At 48.4% G+C, this 19,722-nt stretch overlaps 8 protein-coding genes across 8 annotated transcripts; 3 read left to right on the top strand and 5 right to left on the bottom strand.

Annotated features, from left to right (window-relative positions):
* Nucleotides 1-558: 558 nt before the first annotated feature.
* CCOS01_11470 (uncharacterized protein) lies at nucleotides 559-963 on the bottom strand (the record flags this gene model as incomplete). Its single annotated transcript, XM_060459623.1, has 1 exon — nucleotides 559-963. The coding sequence occupies one exon, from the start codon at nucleotides 961-963 to the stop codon at nucleotides 559-561; it is 405 nt and encodes a 134-aa protein (XP_060309454.1).
* Nucleotides 964-2,237: 1,274 nt separating this feature from the next.
* CCOS01_11471 (uncharacterized protein) lies at nucleotides 2,238-6,211 on the top strand (the record flags this gene model as incomplete). Its single annotated transcript, XM_060459624.1, has 7 exons — nucleotides 2,238-2,287; nucleotides 2,365-2,963; nucleotides 3,225-3,265; nucleotides 3,575-3,603; nucleotides 3,806-4,240; nucleotides 4,288-5,952; nucleotides 6,064-6,211. The coding sequence occupies 7 exons, from the start codon at nucleotides 2,238-2,240 to the stop codon at nucleotides 6,209-6,211; spliced, it is 2,967 nt and encodes a 988-aa protein (XP_060309455.1).
* A 1,104-nt stretch (nucleotides 6,212-7,315) lies between these two features.
* Nucleotides 7,316-8,108, top strand: CCOS01_11472 (uncharacterized protein; the record flags this gene model as incomplete). The annotated part of the gene is made up of 2 exons (XM_060459625.1): nucleotides 7,316-7,472; nucleotides 7,573-8,108. The coding sequence occupies 2 exons, from the start codon at nucleotides 7,316-7,318 to the stop codon at nucleotides 8,106-8,108; spliced, it is 693 nt and encodes a 230-aa protein (XP_060309456.1).
* A 1,184-nt stretch (nucleotides 8,109-9,292) lies between these two features.
* Nucleotides 9,293-10,412, bottom strand: CCOS01_11473 (aldehyde reductase; the record flags this gene model as incomplete). The annotated part of the gene is made up of 3 exons (XM_060459626.1): nucleotides 9,293-9,711; nucleotides 9,764-10,105; nucleotides 10,154-10,412. 3 exons carry the CDS (start codon nucleotides 10,410-10,412, stop codon nucleotides 9,293-9,295), a joined length of 1,020 nt encoding a protein of 339 aa, XP_060309457.1.
* A 2,152-nt stretch (nucleotides 10,413-12,564) lies between these two features.
* Nucleotides 12,565-13,089, bottom strand: CCOS01_11474 (uncharacterized protein; the record flags this gene model as incomplete). Its single annotated transcript, XM_060459627.1, has 1 exon — nucleotides 12,565-13,089. The coding sequence occupies one exon, from the start codon at nucleotides 13,087-13,089 to the stop codon at nucleotides 12,565-12,567; it is 525 nt and encodes a 174-aa protein (XP_060309458.1).
* A 1,578-nt stretch (nucleotides 13,090-14,667) lies between these two features.
* Nucleotides 14,668-15,550, top strand: CCOS01_11475 (uncharacterized protein; the record flags this gene model as incomplete). The annotated part of the gene is made up of 4 exons (XM_060459628.1): nucleotides 14,668-14,727; nucleotides 14,815-14,952; nucleotides 15,065-15,320; nucleotides 15,408-15,550. Coding segments are annotated over 4 exons (597 nt in total), but the record flags the coding sequence as incomplete, so codon positions are not given.
* On the bottom strand, nucleotides 14,825-15,654 carry CCOS01_11476 (uncharacterized protein; the record flags this gene model as incomplete). Its single annotated transcript, XM_060459629.1, has 2 exons — nucleotides 14,825-14,973; nucleotides 15,048-15,654. The coding sequence occupies 2 exons, from the start codon at nucleotides 15,652-15,654 to the stop codon at nucleotides 14,825-14,827; spliced, it is 756 nt and encodes a 251-aa protein (XP_060309460.1).
* A 2,401-nt stretch (nucleotides 15,655-18,055) lies between these two features.
* On the bottom strand, nucleotides 18,056-19,115 carry CCOS01_11477 (uncharacterized protein; the record flags this gene model as incomplete). The annotated part of the gene is made up of 2 exons (XM_060459630.1): nucleotides 18,056-18,668; nucleotides 18,733-19,115. 2 exons carry the CDS (start codon nucleotides 19,113-19,115, stop codon nucleotides 18,056-18,058), a joined length of 996 nt encoding a protein of 331 aa, XP_060309461.1.
* Nucleotides 19,116-19,722: the final 607 nt, after the last annotated feature.

Raw genomic sequence — 19,722 nt, forward strand, 5'->3', positions numbered from 1 at the left:
GCTTTTACTGCACTAGGCACTTTGTAAATTGATTCAAATATCAAAGAAAAAAGAAGAAAGAAAAAGAAAAAAAATAGAGAATCTTGAACGAGGCTATAGCGGACGGCCGAACCTCTATTGAAATCAGAAAGACCAGCTTTCTTTCAACTATGGTACTCGCCGGGAGATGAGATCGGGTAGTGGCTACAAACCACGGCTTAGAGGACGATATAAAGAGACGAAGTACTGTACTTTTACACTTCTTGTGACCCTATACTAACGTAAATTTCATTGATGAAGCGGTGGTCTATCTTAGCGCCGGTTCTTTAGTCGGGGTTGACAACCTATTTTCGCCTCACAAGGTAACTTCGGGACTTTGACCAAGCATTATAAAACCAAAAGTGTGCTTTCTAGAGTGAGAGTGTAGATATGCGAGATTCAAGATATCCAGTTAGCAATCTGAAGACCACCAGATAGACTACATAGCCCTTCACCATAAAATTCTCGACCTCTCCTTCCGTGATTAACCCCGACTTCGTTCGAAGCCGCTTGCCCCTTGGATCGACATTGACTTCTGACTTATTTGCCGGTAATGCTGGTGATTCTGGGGTCCTTGGAGTTATATTCGACATAGTGCAGGCCATTGGTTCGGAAGACATTCAGGCCATATTGATCCGGCTCGTTGTCGAAGAAGGTATAGTTGTAGGAGTCAGTGGTGGATATAGTCAGGCGGTACTTCTTGACCGAGTACCAGGGAGCCTCCTCGAGCTTGTAGTAGGTAATGCCCGTCTTGTTTCGGATCTCTGGAGAGGGTGAGCCCTCGGTGTTAAGTCTCCAATCAATCTGGACATTGAAAGGGGGGCCGTTGGCAGCAGGGGCGTCGCCACCCTGGTCGGTGATATCGTAGTGAGAGGCAGAAACCTGATACTTCTGTCCGCTCTTAGACTCAGATTCTTTCCAGGGAGCAGATGTCTGGTCGGCCATTTTGAAGATGTAGGAGGAAGATAAGGTTTACGTGAAGGTGCTTGTCTTTGTAGTGGAGGTATCTGTAGCTGAAGAAGTGCTTCTCGATGACAATCAAATTCTATTAGAGAGCCGAATCCTGCTGCCTTTTATACGTAACGTGAACCGCTCGTTCATTGAGGGGTAGATAATTTTCTAGTCACTTCTTCGACACATACAGCAGGCCATGATGGGAGGACTCGGAGAAGCCGTGAGACAACGTAAGCTGGCTCTCGCGAAACTTCCAAGCCATATGCCGTTACTCTGGTGGCTGCTATACCTATCACATCACTACAAGGTGGATCAGGGGTCTTCATTTGAGTACAGCTCGTCATTAACAGCATGGCTTGAACGACCTGAAAATACACGAACTCAGCCGTATGTGAGGATAAGAGATCAGCTGGGATGCGAAGAGGCAGCTTCTGCATCAATAGTTTCGCTAGCAGCTTTGAACCCAGGCTCTCACCTGATTAAGCGGGGATGTACAGTCTTAGTCTCTGCCAGCTGTGCTTCTTGACATATCCATCTGAGCCAATTATCTTGATTACCTATTATACCACTGCACCTGATTATGGCACAATGCCACAATGATACATACTACAGCGCTGTTACATTTGGCTTAGTTTGAACGGTGGTTTGTCTAGATACATCAACTAGTGTTGTCCGATAGGTTAGTGCCCCGGGATGTGGCGGGCGGGACGGTCCTGACATGGGGCTAGGTACTGGGTCGAGACTCGCGCTTACGGTCGCTCCGCTTTCAGCCCGCCACTCTAGTGGAGTTTTGCCCGCGCAAGCTGTTTCGCAACACCTCAGTCACTTAGTAGTGTTGACTATTCGATCTTTGAGGCACAGGAATCACATCTATTTCTTGACCAGGGCCTTCCTACCACTCTCCTTGGCTACCGCGATCACGACGGATGATCCGGAGCACAACTTCAAAGCAGGTTTGGGGAAGGGCTCTAGATAGACTGGGGGCTGAGACGTTAGCAGCCTCAGGCGAAGTCAGCTGAAAGATAATGACCTGCACACTGGTCGTGAATGGACTCCCATGCACTCGCACGACGCCCACCCCGCTTTCGGAGTGTCTAGACTGCCATAGCTGGTTCTAGCGTGCTTACAGCCCAGAGCAATTAGTTATATAGGCTGTGAATTGTAGTATACACATTTGCACGTTAAACTTGTCTTTTCAGCTTCTTCCCTCAGCAAAAGATTCTAGCGGCGAATACCAACCATGGCAACCTCAACAGATCACGAAAATGCAGACACCAGTGGCCAAGCTGGGGAAGAGGTCGCCCCCCAAATGTCAGTCAGTGGAGGACTTTGGAATGGGATCATCGGCAAACCATTCCATGAGTCTCTCACTTTGTCTGCTCTAATCAGCAGCAAATCTGGGACCCCACAGGGCACAACTCTTGAGAGCGCCACCAACGACGACTGGGAGCACATTCGCGGAGCAGTGTGGAATGACGATCCTGATTGTCAACTCTTTTCAGACACTCACGACTCAAATCATTCATACACACTCGGCTTTGACTGGGCACTGAAGTTCAAGTCAGCGGAAAAAGAGTGGAACCCAAACAACCTCGGCTTCACTAGGATGAAAAATGTTACCGGCCGCTCACACTATGGTGACCTTCAGTTTCTTCACTGTATGGCATCTGACAGAGATGAGGAGCCTGAAGTCACAAAAGCAAATATCATGACCTGGATGGAAGTTATGTATAAGCTGGCAACTGGTGAAGATGACAAGATTACCCCCAGCACTGTGGTGTCACAGTCACCTCTTGGCGTTTTGTTTCCTGACGATTCTCTCCCGCCAAACTGGCTGTCTCTTGCCTATCTATTGTCCAAGGACTCCAAGTTCAAGGGCCTTGACATCGGGCGACGCGCACTCGGCAGTATGTTCCATGTTATCCAAGATTCGTATGCTATTGGCCATGCAAAGCGTGAACTACTGAACGAGAAAGACAAGGTATCAGACGGTAAGGATTCTTATTAGGTCCATCCAGTTCCCACTGCTTACATTTCTTCTCCAGATCCCCTCAAATTTAAAGACGGCACTATAGATCGTTGGGGGCCCATTCAGATCTTCCACACTTATTATGGCCAAGACAGTGCTTCACACAAGCATTACGACCACTTTTTCGATCGTATTCCGGATCCGGAGCATTTAGATAATCTAGAACAGTGGAATAACTTGATTGGTTGTCGTGACGCCGTTGATAGGTGTAGGATTCTAGTAGAAAAGAAGCTGGAGGGCAAGAAATGGGAGGGCGATGATGGAGTGAGGCAGTTTCTCGATACAGAAGTGTTCGCGCTGTCTGGTCAGGAAAGTCTAGTCAACAACAAGGTTCTATAGTAGCTTAATCCGTACTGTAAAAGGATTTAGACCTTATGGATATTTCGAGATTATTTGCTTGAATTACGCTTTTAACCAACGTTCAAGATTGATGCCAGTAATCTACTGTGTTTGACTTGAAAAACTAGCCTGTACCATGCATTCACTCACTATGGGGATTGCTTCCGTTTACTGTTCGTCGCAATAACCATCGACTTGCTTTGGTTAAGATTCTCCCCCTCTTCTTTGGCTTAGGGTTACCCATCCGAGGCGCCTCTGCACAAGTAAGTACATGGGCCAGAATCGGCTAGGCCATGTCCATTGTCTCAGGCTATTGCCTCTAGTCCTGCAAATCCCAGGCTGCCACCTACTTTCTAGACCTAACCCTGGTATTCAGCTGTTGTTTCGATCACAATGCGTACTCAGCCCTCTGAGCTGGCATTGGCAACCACACATTTTGCCGTTGGTCAATTCCCACCGTATTAGCGCCTACAAGGGAGAGTGCGACCCGCAAAGCCACCTAATGCTGGTTGCTCAGCTTCGGCAGGGTCTCTTCCTCTCCATTCCCTTCACTTACAACTGCCGTCTTCCATCACAGGGTTACTTCACTCCGCTTCGACATCCTCTTTCCACTTGCTTCAGGAACGATTTTCCATTTCATACGAAGATGGCTACTATTCAAATCAACGGCAACACGGCCAATCTCGCAAATTTGCCTGATAGCGTGCCAAAGGATGCAGAGAGCACCAATTTTATCCTTATCCAGGGTCACAGTGACTTGACCCCTGGTCAAAAGCAGAAACTGGAGGACAGTAAAGTCAAAATCCTGGAATATGTCTCGCGCAACACCTACCTATGTCGATATGAGCCCAAAGACCTCAGTGCCATTCGGGCTATGGCCGCTGTCAAGAGTGTGATTCCGTGAGTAGTCATTAACATTGCAGAGTAATAATCGCTAACTGTATCAGATATCTGCCCGACCTCAAAACCACCGTGACTCTCAAGGAACTTATAGAGAGGGACAACAAAAAGACTCGCTATGAGGTAGACTGTATCCTTCATAAGAGCCCCAACGTCAACGCCAACAACCTGGCAACATCAATCGCACAGAAAGCCAGAGTAGATTTACAAGATCTTCAAATCTCACCTTCAATTATCAGAGTCACCGTGCACCAAGATGACCTCTCAGAGATTGCGAAACTTGATAGTATTAGCAGAATTGAAGAGGTGCGGCCAGTGGGGGTGCTCAACAACGAGGCGCGCGCAATCCTCAATGTTGATCTCTTGACCTTGTCAAGCTCCTACGAAGGGGCTAACCAACGTATTTGCGTTGCAGACACTGGCTTCGACCTGGGAAGGTCAAATAGCGAGCCTGGCGTTGAAGTTCACCCAGCACTTTGTGGACGTGTTCAGCACCTAGACTCCGTCTGGCCCAACGACCCCAAAGACCGGAACTTCACATTTGAGAAGTTCATGGACGAAGAGGGTCATGGCACTCATGTGTGTGCATCCATCTGCGGAAGCGGTATTTACACAATCAAGGAGCCCGAGAACGGCACGGTTACAATCAAAGTCAGAGGAACGGCGCCTGCCGCCACTCTTATGGTCCAGTCCTTGATGTTATATAAGCCCGCAGGGAGGTACTGGAAGATGGAGACGCCATTGGATCTGGCCGCGCAGCTTTTCAAAAAGCCATATGACCTAGGATTCCGGATCCATAATAATTCGTGGGGTAAGAAGTGGGATAACGAAACAGGTCAGTTGGGCTATGAAACCCAAGCGAATGCCATCGACGGTTTCGTCTACGATCACCAAGACTTCATTGTGTTAATGGCAGCCGGTAATAACGGCGAAGAAAACGAATACAAAAGCCAGATAGGAGCCGCTGCTGCTGCCAAAAATTGCATCACTGTCGGATCGACAGGCTCAACGCGACAAAATGATGGGCAGAATTTTATCAAGGTTCAAGACGTTGGAAATTTCGGAACACAGGTCAACGAAACTGCAGTTTTCAGTAGCCGTGGGCCAACCCTACGTAGATCGCCGCATGTGGACGGAGCCGACAAAACGACACCCGCCGTAGGTCGTATCAAGCCAGATATTGTTGCACCAGGTGTTGCTGTCCTTTCAGCAGCCTCGAGAGCCTTGAGTGCACAATCTCGCAAGAAGAACACATGGAGAATTTCGGAGGACAACGATTGGATTTATGCCTCTGGTACAAGCATGTCGACGCCACTAGTTGCAGGCTGTGTCGCTTTGCTACGTGAGGCATTACAAGAGGGAGGCAAGCAGAACCCAAGCGCAGCCCTAGTGAAAGCTTTACTTATCAACGGCGCCGTCAATTATTCCGAGAGTCTGGGTCTTGGCGTCGGCTACGACTATGAACAGGGTTTTGGACGTGTTGACGTTGACAGTTCTATCGCTATGATCAGACAGTCATCGTTCATGGAGGGCGGTAACGCCTTTGAAGCCACCCAATTCGACGTGCCCCCTTTGCGACAGATCCCAACGGCAGCCAGGAGATGGGTCAGTCCTGAGATACCTGTTCCTTCTGGTAGAAACCGTCTGGTCGTGTCTCTCGCATATCCCGATCCAGCGTCCATCTTCGGGGAACTGCAGAATGATGTCAACCTGTATGTTTTCTCAGCTGGGTCTGAGCGACACGGCAATATGGGCAAGAGCTCTGGGCTCGACCATACTAGTAAGCGAAATCTAATGCTATCCCACTATTTGCATACTTACAGTGCTACAGACAATGTTGAGAAGATTATTTGGGAGAATGTCCCTGGAAAGACGTTCAAGGTTGTCGTTTCCATAAACAACAACCTCAAACCAAAGGATCCCGCAGCATTCGCGGTCGCCTGGGATATTCGTCCTCTGGCGAGATTGTAAGGGTGTTTTTTGCAGTACCACAGTTTATGTAATATTCAACCCCATTCCCTTTTATTTCCTCTCACTATGCTATCTTTCTACCCTGAGGTACCGACAGGAGACCAGTTGGAGTTTGGGCCACCATACCATATGGGGTTGAGGACACAGACCAATGGCCTTGCAGGAATGTACACGGTGTGGATCGCAGAGGCGAACGGAGGGCCAACAAGAAGGATCAGGTCGAAGATCAATAATATGGTGACATTCTGCTCTACATCATGATGCACGCATCTGGTACTTATCTAATTTCTCTTGTAACGCCCGCTAAGAGATCCATACCGGGCCGGTCGATCTTGACTAGAATGGTCCATTGTTACGAGACTCGCTTCTCGATAGCTATCTTTCTCCCGTGAGAAAAGTCGTGGGAATAATCCTAGCTATCGCGATCGGGTCTTACCTGCCACAGTGGAATAGGTTAAACCAGCTGTCAAGATTCATTACTTAACGGAGGAAGGCTGGTTGCGTGATGCTCAGGTTAACTAGATGATTCCATCCACAATACGAGGATTCAAATTGATTGCGGAATTAGAAATTGACCCCGCAGGTGAGGCTTCTATGAGGCTACCTTACTCAACGCTGCGGAGTCTCTGGTAAATGCTAGACTGCGACATTTCAACTTTACTCTTTGCTCTTGCCATGTTCAAGTATCCACTTGCGGCAGGACTGCTTGATCATCTGTGCGCATAAGCGGAGATTAAGGTAATGCTGTTGAATAGCCGAGAAATCATGGATAGTCATCGATACAATAAGATAGGATACGTGACCGGTGAGTAGCATAGCATTGCATTACTGACAGTGAGGGCGGCGGACTGAAATTGTCATTTGATTCCGCAATACAGAAGTAACTTAAGTAAGCCACCGGATTACCTTCAGCGTTGGCACTCGATAACTAATACGGCTGATAAATGTTGACAAATTGCTGAAACGATGGGATACACTGGAACAGGCTTCGTACGTGATGGAAAAAGCTGAAGTCAAGGCTGAATCGTGGAGTTACTGGCATCCAGCTGCCCTTGTTAGTGTTTCCCTTGAATCGAAATTCCGTTCGTAATTCGCATACCCAACATGACTGGCATCAAGATTCTTGTACTTGGTGCGACAGGTCCTGCAGGTTTACCTTTGCTGCGAGAGCTGCTGCATCGACAACATGGGACCATTGCCTACGTCAGGAACGCGTCCAAGATCCCCGCAGGCCTGGCGAGCAGCCCACTGCTTCAAGTAAGTAAGGAGCCTAGAGAACTTATTTTTCAGCATGGAGTTATAAACTCAGTCTATCGATAGGTCATCCAGAGGCTGATGCACGAGTCGGACAAGCTCGAAAGCGCCGTCGCGGGGAGCAAAGCCATCATCTCACTCCTGGTCCAACGCAATCGAGCGTCGTAGAGAAGACAACGTACTCGAGCATCTACTCAGCTCTTTTCCCCCTTATGCGCAAAACGATTGGAAGCGCATCCTCGCCATGGGCACACTATCCATCACCGAAGACTCGTCCTCGTTCACCCGCTTATTGCAGGCCTCGTTCACCCGCTTATTGCAGGCTATCCTCACCCGCATCATCGCGTCAACGGCGTACAACGCAATCATCGACCTCGGACGCGTATTTCAAGAGGAGGCGGACGGGCTGGACCGGACCCTGTTTCATATCAGCTTTATTAGTGACGAGTCGGATGAGGATAGTTGGAGAGCGGATCGTGAGGATCAGCCGACGTATGCTGGGTATATTGCGAAGCCTGGATGGAAGGCTGGTATGAAGAGGCCTGCGTTAGCAAGCTGGTTTGTTGATGAGATCGAGAGCGGTAAATGGGTCAGGAAGTCGCCGGCGATCGGCAAGTCCGGCGTTAAGAAGACGAAGGTCTAATGTCAGCAGGTAGTCGATCACTCGAGCTCGTCTATACTTTGCAATGGTGGGTTCAGATCCCCAGAGCACTAGTCATAAACCACCGACTTAGGGTCAATGGTGTAGTAAAATTTCCTAAACGCTCTAATGTAGAATACTCGATCAGTCTAGAGTCATTCACAGAAGTTAGTCCATTCCACACAGTGTCTTCTCTAGATAATTGTGCTGAAACTGCCTAGCAGACTTCATTACGCTATAACCAGAACTAAGGTAGTATTAACTACCTTAGTTACATAAAGCTGCAGTGTATACAGAGCTAACGGTGGAACAAACAGAAGTGGTGATTGGCGCCGATAGCGAAGGTAGCCTCAGAATCTGCACATGCTGTCGCGGCTGATGAAATCAGTCCAAGGACTCCGAGGTCCCAACCACCACATCTCGACTGGGCTTCGCCATAGAAGTACCTGTGTAAGGTACGCGTGATTGCTCGCATACGCGATGCTTCTGCCTACCAAAGTAAAAGAGGAGTTTCTGCTACAAAATATTGAACCCCACGAAGTGGACCCCACGAAGTGAACCTCACGAAATCTCAACCACGCTGGTTGTTTGCGTCGAACAACGCTCAAAGCACTCCCAGTGACACCACCACCTGCATGCTGCCGAACGATAAGTTGGCCCCATGCCTGATGCCAGAAATACATTGAGTTATATGCAAAAGCCGGTGCTGACGGGAATATAAGGCTTAACCCCCTTTGGGCCGGTGTGGGAAGAAAGGCTTTGAATCAGGCACAACAAAGACCCTTAAATGAGCGAATACTCGTAGTACCGAGTTGAATCGGCATCATCTGCCCAATAATTATGCCAAGGATTCGATAGCAGACGGCAGGTAAGTTTAGAAGTTGAAGTGGGAAAGGGAGAAGGAAGAAGAAAGGCAGTGGTCGAGGCAGACGAAAGGTAAGAGGGCGAGGTGGAAAGAGAGGGAAGGAGTAGTCTCCAACATGATTAAGGGTTAAATCAATTCATCCGCCCAGCACTCTGATTGCCAAATTATTCGTGACGATAAATAGCAGTACAGTTGGCACCTGAATCAAAATGACCGATATCTCCTGTCACCTCCCAAGTGTTGTCAAAACAATCGACGGGTATCCAGCTTTATTTTACTCGCCATCTGGAAGTCATTTCCGAGCTAGACCGATGAGATAACCCTAAACCAGATTGGCTGCATTACCCTTTACACTCTCTACAAGCCCAATGAAACCTGTACCGTAGGCCTCAATGAGCAGCTCCTCCGCCCTTCTGCTGGGTATGAAGGAGCTCAGATCTCTCTCATTGGTCGGAAAATCCTCCCAATGCTTGAGAGGATATGACTCCCGCAAGATCTCTATTATGTCCTGTAGGTTTACGGGCCCAGCAATGGCAAAAAGACGCTCTCCTCGTACCTGTGGATGAACCAATCCAATGACATGCAAGCGGGCATCGTCTTGTACGTTGACAAAGTGCTGAGGAGGTGTGTTCCTCAAGGAGTCGTAATCTTGATCCCACAACTTCTTGACCCATCTAGCCGAGGTCGGGTAACCTTGTTTTTCAGCATTGATAAGCGGGCCGATGTTTGCATTAGGTTGAACTGACTCGATGTTAATTACCATACGTTAGTCCAACTATTTCCAATAAATTACCTGTGTTTATGATTAAGGATGATTTATTCTCCTTCGCCCAACGCGAGAGAGCGCGCTCCGCCTCCACTTTGCTGGCGGAGTAGACAGTTTCCCCGTCGGCTCCAGGTTGCTTAATGCGTTCAACTGCTTCCTCGTTGAAGCTCTCGGCAGTAAGTGTAAAGACCTTTCCAGGCTTAGGTTGGGTAACCGCGAAGGAGGATGACGTGAAGACGAATCTCTTCAAACCGGCTTCCGATGATGCCTTGGCGGCATTCAATGCACCATTCACTGCTCTAGGGATGGCAACGGCCGGATCTCGAGACCCCTGCATGTCGTTGGCCACATGGATGAAGCCAACAGCCCCTGCGGAATCAGCTCCTGCTCATTGTGAGGGTGGGAAAACTTTCATACCTTGGACTGCTCTGTTGAATGCGTCTGGAGCTTCCATGTCTGGAACAGAGGCTAGGTGGAACATATGGCTGCCGTACTTGGTTTGGAAATAATCTTCCAACCACTGACTCTTAGAGACGTCTCGCGTCGTACCACGCACCCTGTAACCAGCTGATATAGCTTGGTCGGCGACGTGAGAGCCGATGAAGCCACTCACGCCGGAAATGACGACGAGGCTACCATAAGGCACAGCCGGTTGAGGGATTCCGGGGATGGGCATTGCGTGAAAGGTTAAGGGGTATCACTGGTATATGCGGGAATAAATAATGAGGCTATGAGATATACTGGCGTTGTCCAAGTAGGTGATTGTAGATGACATGAATTAAACGGAAAGCGGCGCTAGAGCTTGAGCCCAGTCTTATACTCAATGATAGACCACATTGGTGTAGGCATTAGCGGAGATTAGATCCCACTAAATCCTCTCTTACCCCACAGTGTCAGCGCCTTTACGAATGACGTATGTATGCCTAGAGCGCCACTTCCGGACGCATAGCTCTTAAGGACGGATAATATTTCCCACCTTTAACCAGCCGGATTTTGGTATTGATATACTTAGACTTAATTATTTCTTTTTGCCCTTAGATAAATATTCTATCTTAAAGCTTTTTTTATACATACTTATACTGTAAGAGTTTATTATTAAAATAGAAGAACATTGAATTCTTGTCTAAATCAATACTAAGTTAAAAGAACATTTTATTGAATGTTTCTAAATCTGCTTTGGCTTAGATTTCAAAATCGATCGGGTTAGTTCAGATAAAGCGGCGCCTGAGCCTGGGATAGACGAAGAAAGCGCTCGGATTCAACGCACAGAAGGCTAAAGCTGCTTGGTGGACTGCACTCGTCACCATTCTCAAGACACCGTTTTTGATATGACGGATATGATGTCTTTTCTCCCTCATTCTTCAATTAACATCTTCCGAGCAGTGTCTCGACGGGCCGACTCTACTCCTCGACCAAGGGCCGAGACTTCTATCCCGAAGAGTCGACGGTTATTGGACCAGCGCTGTTTTTAGGTTGGGTTCCATCACTAATCAGTTTTTAATTCCGAAGATTTGGGCTTGTTACAATCTAGACTTTATTCACATCAATAGGATTTGTCGAACATCCATCTATGTAGTATTCTTTCCTACAGAATTTAGGTTCATTATCTGATCGCTCACTCTTGGCTCACCTTGCCTGCTTTGCAACGACCGAATGCCTGGGAGCGCTGGAAAGAGGCTGGATCTAGCTTCGAGCACTGGTGCCTGGGACGTTCATGTTCTCATGCCCTTTCGTACACAGCGAAAGACTCGATGACCAGGGCACTGCGCTCGAAATGACAGAAGAACGATGAAAAGCTGCCGAAGAGAGAAGCAAGTCGATGGATCCATATCGCGAGAAGAGATTCGAGATTCCATCGAATACATTGGCCTTTTCACATGTTATTTGAGCTAGACCACCTGCTAGGGACGACTTTAGTATGCAGTAATGAAGCCTCTGGTCCTGTGTTGCTAGACGTTCACTGGCCCATAATCAAGGAATCTGGGTGATATCCCGTACAGGGTTGCCGTCTTAAGCCGAGAGAGTACTCGAGAGGAGACGATGTGGGTACAATAGACAATTTACGTCGCTGAGGCTAACCCTGATGTTTCCGCAGTGTTTAAAGAGTTTGTTGAAATGAACCAACTCACTGCTCTAACAGTCACAGACCTATCTTACCTTGGTTCCTAAAGAAACGAGTGGCTGATTACTCATATCCTATTTGCATAGGCAAACACCGCTCTCAGAGTGTTTCATGCTGTATGCTTATGAAGGCCAATGTCATTCAGCGCAACTATACTACTTCCTATGGAGCACAGAATGAGTCATTTGATACCTTAATATACTCGATCCATCTTGAGTTCACGCAAGTAGTTACTTGATTCAGGCTGGAATACTAGCCCGTCTTGGTTCAAGTGCTGTGAGACGGTCTTCACAGGGGAACAGCATGTGTTCTCCCTCTCTCCTTCCCCCCAACTCACTCGGTAGCACACTCTCCCTGACAATGGTCTTATGTAGCACAACCAATACCATCACTGCGCCTTGGTAACTCTAATAACTATCTGTTGCTGCTTTTCTGAAGATCTTAGGAGGGACTGCCCAGTAGTGCGAGGCAAATAGCTCATTTTTTGACGTCCAGCGTGAGTGAAGTCCAAGCTTGATGGCAATGCCTATTCGCCAGGTGCCTTTCAATGGTCATTATTGCCTTTGAGAACAAGATCATCAATGCCGCGACAATGGCTACCATCTGCATTCAAACTTCAGGCTGTATTATGCTGTGCAGCCGCTGATCGGCGAGGTTTCACTATGAAAGAAAATATGTTCTTGGTAATTGTTTTGAGATCACTTCCCTAATGATCGCCCCGTGCTCCATAGGGTGCTGAGGACAACGCAACCCGTTCCTCATTCTCACCATCTAGTCTGTCGTATCCCCCACTGTATCCCATTGAGCGCTCATTTTGCCCGTAGCCAGGATGGGTGCCTTGGCCGTATGGAGTTCCTTCTTGTCGAGGTGCCGCTCCACCCTTCGCCTTCTTGTTTTTCTTCGAGACCATCTTCTTGATCTTCTTCATGCACTTTTTGACAACTTTCTTGATGTACTTCGTCGGATCGAGCTGCGTCTTGTTTCCGTCGCTGGAGCTGCCTTCCTTGCTGCCGCCTTCGGTACCCCTGCGCTTCCTCCTGCGGCAGCAACAGCAGCATGCAACTACAGAGACAAGGGCAAGAACGCAGACGACGATTATTGCCACTATCCCGCCGGGAATGATGCGGACGCCGCCATCATTGTCGTCGTCATCTGAATCGCCATTGCGAGCTAGCAAGTGGTGGATAGGGCTGTTGTAGGCTGCACGAGCCAAGGGTTGGATAATAGGCATTATCTGCAGATAGTTCCGAACTTTAAGCTGGTTCTAGATGTTTGCATACAATTGGCTGTAGGATAGGCGATTCGGATGAGTTGATCTGATGCTTAGCGGACAACGTTCTGACTAAGGTGTCAGGTAAAGAGCGTGAATGAGAATAGAGTGAGTAGCGATTGACTAGCACAATCATATTCCTAAATTTTGGAAACGCTTATGTTTTTATCTTCTCCTGGCCGGATTCTGCTCAAAGCCGTTGTGTCCAAATTAAGCATCTTTCATCGTCGGCATCCCACAGCATTGTGGCTTGGCGGGCCTGCCACTCCATGAGGATCCCTTGAATTAATCAATTGCCATAAATTTGTCAGTGCGGTAATATCCTGTGCAATTGTCGGCCGTACTGATGATTGGCGGCTGCTGGGGACGCCTGACTCGCGGGAGCAAATTGAGAGCTCGTGCCGCAAGGCCTTACACCCAACTTGTCGGTGACGCCGTCGAAAGATACAAATCCCTGCCGTTTGCAGTAAGAAAAGGTTGCATTTTTGTAGTCTACGGATTTGCCGAGTCTACCAGCCCACTCTTGTGTATGATGTTCATTTGTGCAGGCCAATAGGAGCACGCACAAAACGGCCTTTCCATAGGTACTCAAGGTATAAATGATCCCAAAAGCTCTTCTTGCGATTCCCTTCCATCTGACATGGCATTAAGCATACCTTACTTCATAGAAATGAATACTGATGTGACCCCTAGAAACTTGAGTTGAAATTGCCACCCTCGGATGTTGCTAGCTCGCAATTAAACCGCATTTTTACTCCCCAGACAGTTACGTTGGGACTTTTTGGATGTATTGAGCACAAATGCGATATTTCGACGCCGTAACAGTACTCATTGCGATATGCTGGCCTGCCCATGATGTCGGAGAATCTAAGAGACAGAATCTAGTCGTAATGTAGTATGTTATCTTTTTTTAATAACACGAAACCTTGTATGAAGTTGATATTCGAGAAAGAAAGACCACGACATGGGTCGACGTGACCGAAAATTTTCGACACGCAGCTTTGCTATGTCTGGGTTGAATAATGATACCGACCTCTTGATACCGAATTGCGAAGTTAATTTCATCCCGGCAAAGTCTCTAGTGATTAATTCTTGGCTCGGGTATAAAAATTGAGAGAATTTCTCCGAAACGTTTCACGTGAATCCCATGTTCAGGATTGTGATGACTTCTTGGACAAACGTTTCGGTAATCATCGGCGCCTCGGGAGTATTGTCCAAGGCACTATTAGTGAGTGCCAAGAGACTCAGAATAATTTCCACTCGATATACTTCTGTGGATGGATAGCCTGCAGGAATATGTAAACTACTGTCCATCCGAAATGCCGTCTGCAGTAGTGGCTTTGTTTTGGGATGCACACAGCTAGAGCTTTAGGACTCAAATCGGTGCTTAGCCTTATCCCATCATCAGGGGCTCTCTGCACATGGACCGGAGACCGTGCGTTGATCACCGCAGGAACACGAGCATATTGTGTCTCAACATAACATGACTGTTGAGAAATAAGTGTATTATTACAAGATTGTTTATGAATCGTCACACCGTGTCAATCTGATTGGATTCCCAAGACCCGCCACACAACTCCCAACGAAGGTGGCAGTATTGTAAGCATACTGAGTGAAAAAAAGAGGATCAAAAAGGCCATAACCTAGAGAGGGGATTGAGTGGAAATTCCAGTATCAGTGACAAAGACTCCAAATGTCAACCCAACTTTCCGTCATTATGTGTCGGCCCTTGATAGGCTCGTAAGTCCAATACTTCGGGTTCGGGCTCTGTCTCGCGCTGTCTACGGCGACGTCGCCGCCGACGCCAAACGAAGTATCCAGCCAGTAGGAACACCAATATGGTTACTGAGATTAGTGCCATGTTAGTAGATGTAGGAATCTGGGGACAAATTGTTTCTCCTCATGGTTGTTCCACCTACCTATTCCTGATACAAAGCCGAGAATCGCGATACCGACCTCGGTGAAAGTGGGAACGCCCTGGGTCATATTTATGTTGATCGCCGGTGGCTGGTATTGTTTCAGTCCATCACCGCTGCGTAATGCCGTGTTCTGGTCAGCTGCCGGGACTTGTGTGGCAACTACGGTCACTGTCGGGGGTGCTAAGGTAATAAAGACGGTGTTCGTTGGACCTCTTGATGCCGGCGGCGGCGGTGGCGGCGGCGGTCCGGGGGGTGGAGGAGGCCCTCCTGGGGGTGGGGGTGGAGGCGGCGGTGGTCGAGGGGATGGGGGAGGTGGTGGAGGAGGTGGTGATGGAGGCGGTGGTGGCGGTGGCCCCTCTGGGGGAGGAGGCGGCGGTGGCGATGGCGGAGGAGGCCCTTCTGGCGGAGGAGGCCCTTCTGGCGGAGGAGGAGGGGGTGGTGAGACTGGGGGAGGTCCCTCTGGGGGTGGCGGCGGCGTTGGTGAAGGAGGCGGGGGTCCTTGAGGAGGCGGCGGTGGTGGTGCTTGTCGTCCCTGATATTGGTGCCTTGAATCAAGATTCAGCCTTGGTGGTGGAGGCTTTCTGCGAGTCAACGAAAATCGTGCCATCTTGTCCGTGTTTTCGTACCTAAATATGTGTTAGCGATGCAAAACCCTCATGGTCAAGCTGTCTAAGGTCTCTTACCGCTGCTAGAATGCCTCCCACTTCACGTTATTACGTTGTTACACAAAAGCGACAGTGTCTAGAAGGGGAGACACGATGTTTTGGACGGTTAAAAGGGAGCAAAGACAATCTTGATCGCTCAGGCTAATGGTACATATCGAGGCAGCAAGCAATTAAAGAACACAGGAGCGTCTGCCATTAATATTCACATTCGACCCTATCTTTTGGATGGGAGACTGTGTCCTAGGAACACAACTGGATGACTTTAGTTCAAATCGTGCTGTCGGTGCGACACTCGGCGCAGGGGAACTCATCTGAACTTCGGTAAGTTGAACTATCCAGTTGGTTTGGTTTCAAGCTTTTTACACACGAACCACTTACGTCCAGTTGACAGGAATGAAACAGAGTTAAAGTCTACGTCTGATGACCGCGACTCATTGCTAATAATAGCATTACTCACAGACAAAGGGCACATAGCGTCGACGTTCCGAGGCTGCATGGAATATCTCCTCCCAATGCCATTCAAGTTTTTGATCGAGCACCCCCGCAGTAGGAGATGGTGTTCAAGCTTAGAGAAGTAGTTGTAATCCTCTATCCGACTCATCCACCCGGCGTCAAGCAATTGCTGCAGCATTCGGCCCATATGGAGGGATTACTTATATTTAGAATGCAGGTAGCATAAGGTAGTCCAAAAATTGGCTTTGACTGACAACGACGACGGCACTTTGGCCCTCAATCGTCGTAGGCAGTATGTTCAAGTCAGAGTACTTGAGGAACTATTGACAGCATCTTGCTAACAAGTTGAGGCTACTGCAGAGCTTGCAAGTGGTTGGCGATTTGAGGCGGTACTGCCCGGCGCAAAGCTCCTCACAATCACGGTAGGTTCAAATGCCCACATCAATACCCACCATCACATCTCGATCGGGAGCTTGAAACAATATTCGACGTGATGCTACGTCTAGGTCAAGGTTCATCTCCGCTTTTTCGATCTGCGAGAGGCATTCCGGAAGACGGAGGTTGCACAGGCGAGTCACGACCTTACCCCTTCCCAGTACGACTGGTGCAGTCAGTTGATGTTTCAAATCGGGCTTGCGGTAACATTGTCGCTGTCTTATCATTGATTGGCCGTTCATCCGTCGTCGATATGGATCCATCTGTAAGCTGATGAGTATCTAGCCTCTCTTTTTTGTTTTTGGGGCACTTGAGCTGCCACTCGCCAGAGCTCAAGGGATGCAGAGATCTGCCAATGGAGAAAGAATAGAGGTTCCTCAAATCATAGGGTTACCCAGATACGCTTTTTGAAAAGGGCATGTGCCTCGATGGTTAACATTCACTAGCTCGCAACCATTTCCAAGGTTATGATCGCTTCTCTCTAGATGGGTGTGCAGCCTTTGCACTGGATCGAACCACTGCCCGCCCAAGGGCTGGTGCCATCTTGAAAGGATTGCCATTTGGTCTCGGAAACATTCTGCCATCCAGTCTTAGTGCTATTTAAATGTCAGGCTCAGTTATCGACAAGCATCAAATAGCTCAAGAATGCGCCAAACGGTGAGGTAGGTATTGCTAAGCCATACTAGAATTTGGTTTAGCCACGAATGAGGACAGGTGATCATCGGGAGGGTCGAGCCGGGGGAACATGTTTCATTTGCGCACCATAACCTGTAGGCTTGGCCCACTCAGCCCATCAAATCGACGACAAGGCGGACAGACCACTCGGCATCAGGCAACCCGGCGGTTGACTATCCGGGATAGGTGACGCGTCGGTAAGCCATCCGGAGGCGGCTGAATGGCAAAGTTGCTCCGCCAAAGTTCTGATGGAAAGTAACAATGCAGTCCGGCGACTTTAATCGTCGGGGGTTTCCCGGGACCGGCTGGACTATTGCGGAGGTGGGGTATTATCGCGTTCCGCACGGTAGTACACGGCACGGTCCGATTTGAAATGTTATAAATGGCGTACGCCGATGATAGCAGATCTTGTTGGTGAGTTGAGGACTTCGTCTGCGATACTGAGGACATTGTGATGCTTCCATAAGATACATTACCTATGTCTTGTATGAAATGATTGGGGAAGTGGACATAGGTGTGCAAGTAGCACATGCGGCAAAGGTACCTGGCTCATCAATCATGTCACACAATATTGACCTCACCATGACATAATATCACTCAACAAGCACAAGCTGCATTAAGCAAAAAGGTTGGTCAACAGAAACAAGAATATTTCCCCAGGTGAATCGCGTCACCGTAGAGTCCAGGGATGCCGAGAAGAATCGCCGTGGCCCTGACATTTCCAGATTGACCGCACCAAGGAAGGTCTGTACGATACACGGGCGAGAGCCAAACCTGGAATCATGGAGCGCTCGAATTCGCGGTTTTCCTTCCAATCTCTGTCCAATGTCCTTTGATACCTGCCATTTCTCCAGTGGTTAAACGGATCCCAAACCACTCCTCCAGCGCCTTGACCCTGTCGCTCTCGTCTTGACAGTCTTTAATCACACGAGTCTTCCCTCCCATGTTCTCCTTCAGAATAGAGCCCACCAACATCCTCTTGCCGGCAATCTCTCCATCATCTTTAGCCCCATCGTTGAGAGTTTCCCTCTTTCTGAGAAACTTAACAACTAATGGGCAAAATCTCTGGAAAGAGTGAGGTGACGTGCTTGTGTACCAGTTCATGACTTTGAAGTCCGGTTCCAAGAATTCCTGCTCGGAGAAGGCGTAAAAGGAGTTCCACTCCTTTGCTGGTCCGTTTCGGTACTGGTAAATCCAGAGCTTTGAAGCTTCTGTTCGAAAAACTTGATTCGGAATGTGGCCACGCACTAAGCGGACCTCTTGGGTACCAAGATTTCGTAATACTTGATCATGCTTCAAGGGGAGTGGCTTGGTGGCGCCGTCACCTCCAAATGCTACATCAATCATGTACTGGGTTTTGTCTGGGAGGCCTACAAGGCTGACCATGTGTGTACTGACGAATATGAGCTGATAACCTAGGAATTGGAAGATCTAGCAGACGCAGTACAGTTACTTACTAGCCAATGTAGTCACCGCTAGGCACACCATCCTTCCGCAATCGGATTCGAACCCCAGTCATGTATGCCTGGAACCCAAGTGTCCTCAGAACATGGTTCATCAGAATACTGACTTCCATGCAGTAACCACCTCGGCCCCGACCGCCTGTGACTAACTTCTCAAACAGCAGCTGAGGGTCTAGCTCAACCAGCCGCGATTCGGAGTAGTGCAAAGACAGATTCTCATAAGGAATGGTTGAGATGGTGTGTACGTGGAGGGCGGTGAGATAAGCTAGATTACGAACCGGCCTGTTGCATTGCCTGTACTTTGTAGGGAGACAGATGAGCTCTTCGAAGAGAGCTACCTGTTCCTGGTTATAGGCTGATTTTGAGAGTTCCGTCATTATCAAATAGAGTTGCCGCAGAAAGATGAAGGTCGTTGAGATTCAAGTTGTAGCTGTGAGGTTTTATGTCGGTAGGTCACAATACCTGAATTTGTTAAGCATCGGAGCGATCAAGGATCATTGAGTCACACGAACTTTTCGCGAATGATCGTCCCGGTGGAACCCGAAGGTATGCCAACACTAGTCCAAAATTGTTTCAAAACATAATTGGCAAGGTATGAATGACTCGATTCAATCCTCTATCAACTCGAACTCATCGTCAGTTGCTGCTGAGCATAACTAACATTGTTCGTGGAGGACAGAGACAAGGAACCGGTTCCTTAATGGACGAAAAGTTATTATCGCCACTGTGCGGAGACCTGGATTGGCCACAAGCTATCGTCGTCTCAAACTCGCGAGCTAAGAACATCACGTTGTCCCCGTAGTCACTTTGCCAAACCTCTTAGAATAAGCTATGGCCGACCGTTGATGAAGTCTATAGTCCGAACTTGCGGTCAAAGCATCATTCGATCTTCATTGTGAATAATCCATATGCGAAAAGTATACACATATATCGATGTTTAATCAAACAATGCAGCATGCTGCAAAGAACCTAAAGTCCGATCGA

Source organism: Colletotrichum costaricense, assembly GCF_030867565.1.
Source record: "Colletotrichum costaricense strain IMI 309622 chromosome Unknown Scaffold_13.1, whole genome shotgun sequence".
In the NCBI taxonomy this organism is placed as follows: domain Eukaryota; kingdom Fungi; phylum Ascomycota; class Sordariomycetes; order Glomerellales; family Glomerellaceae; genus Colletotrichum; species Colletotrichum costaricense.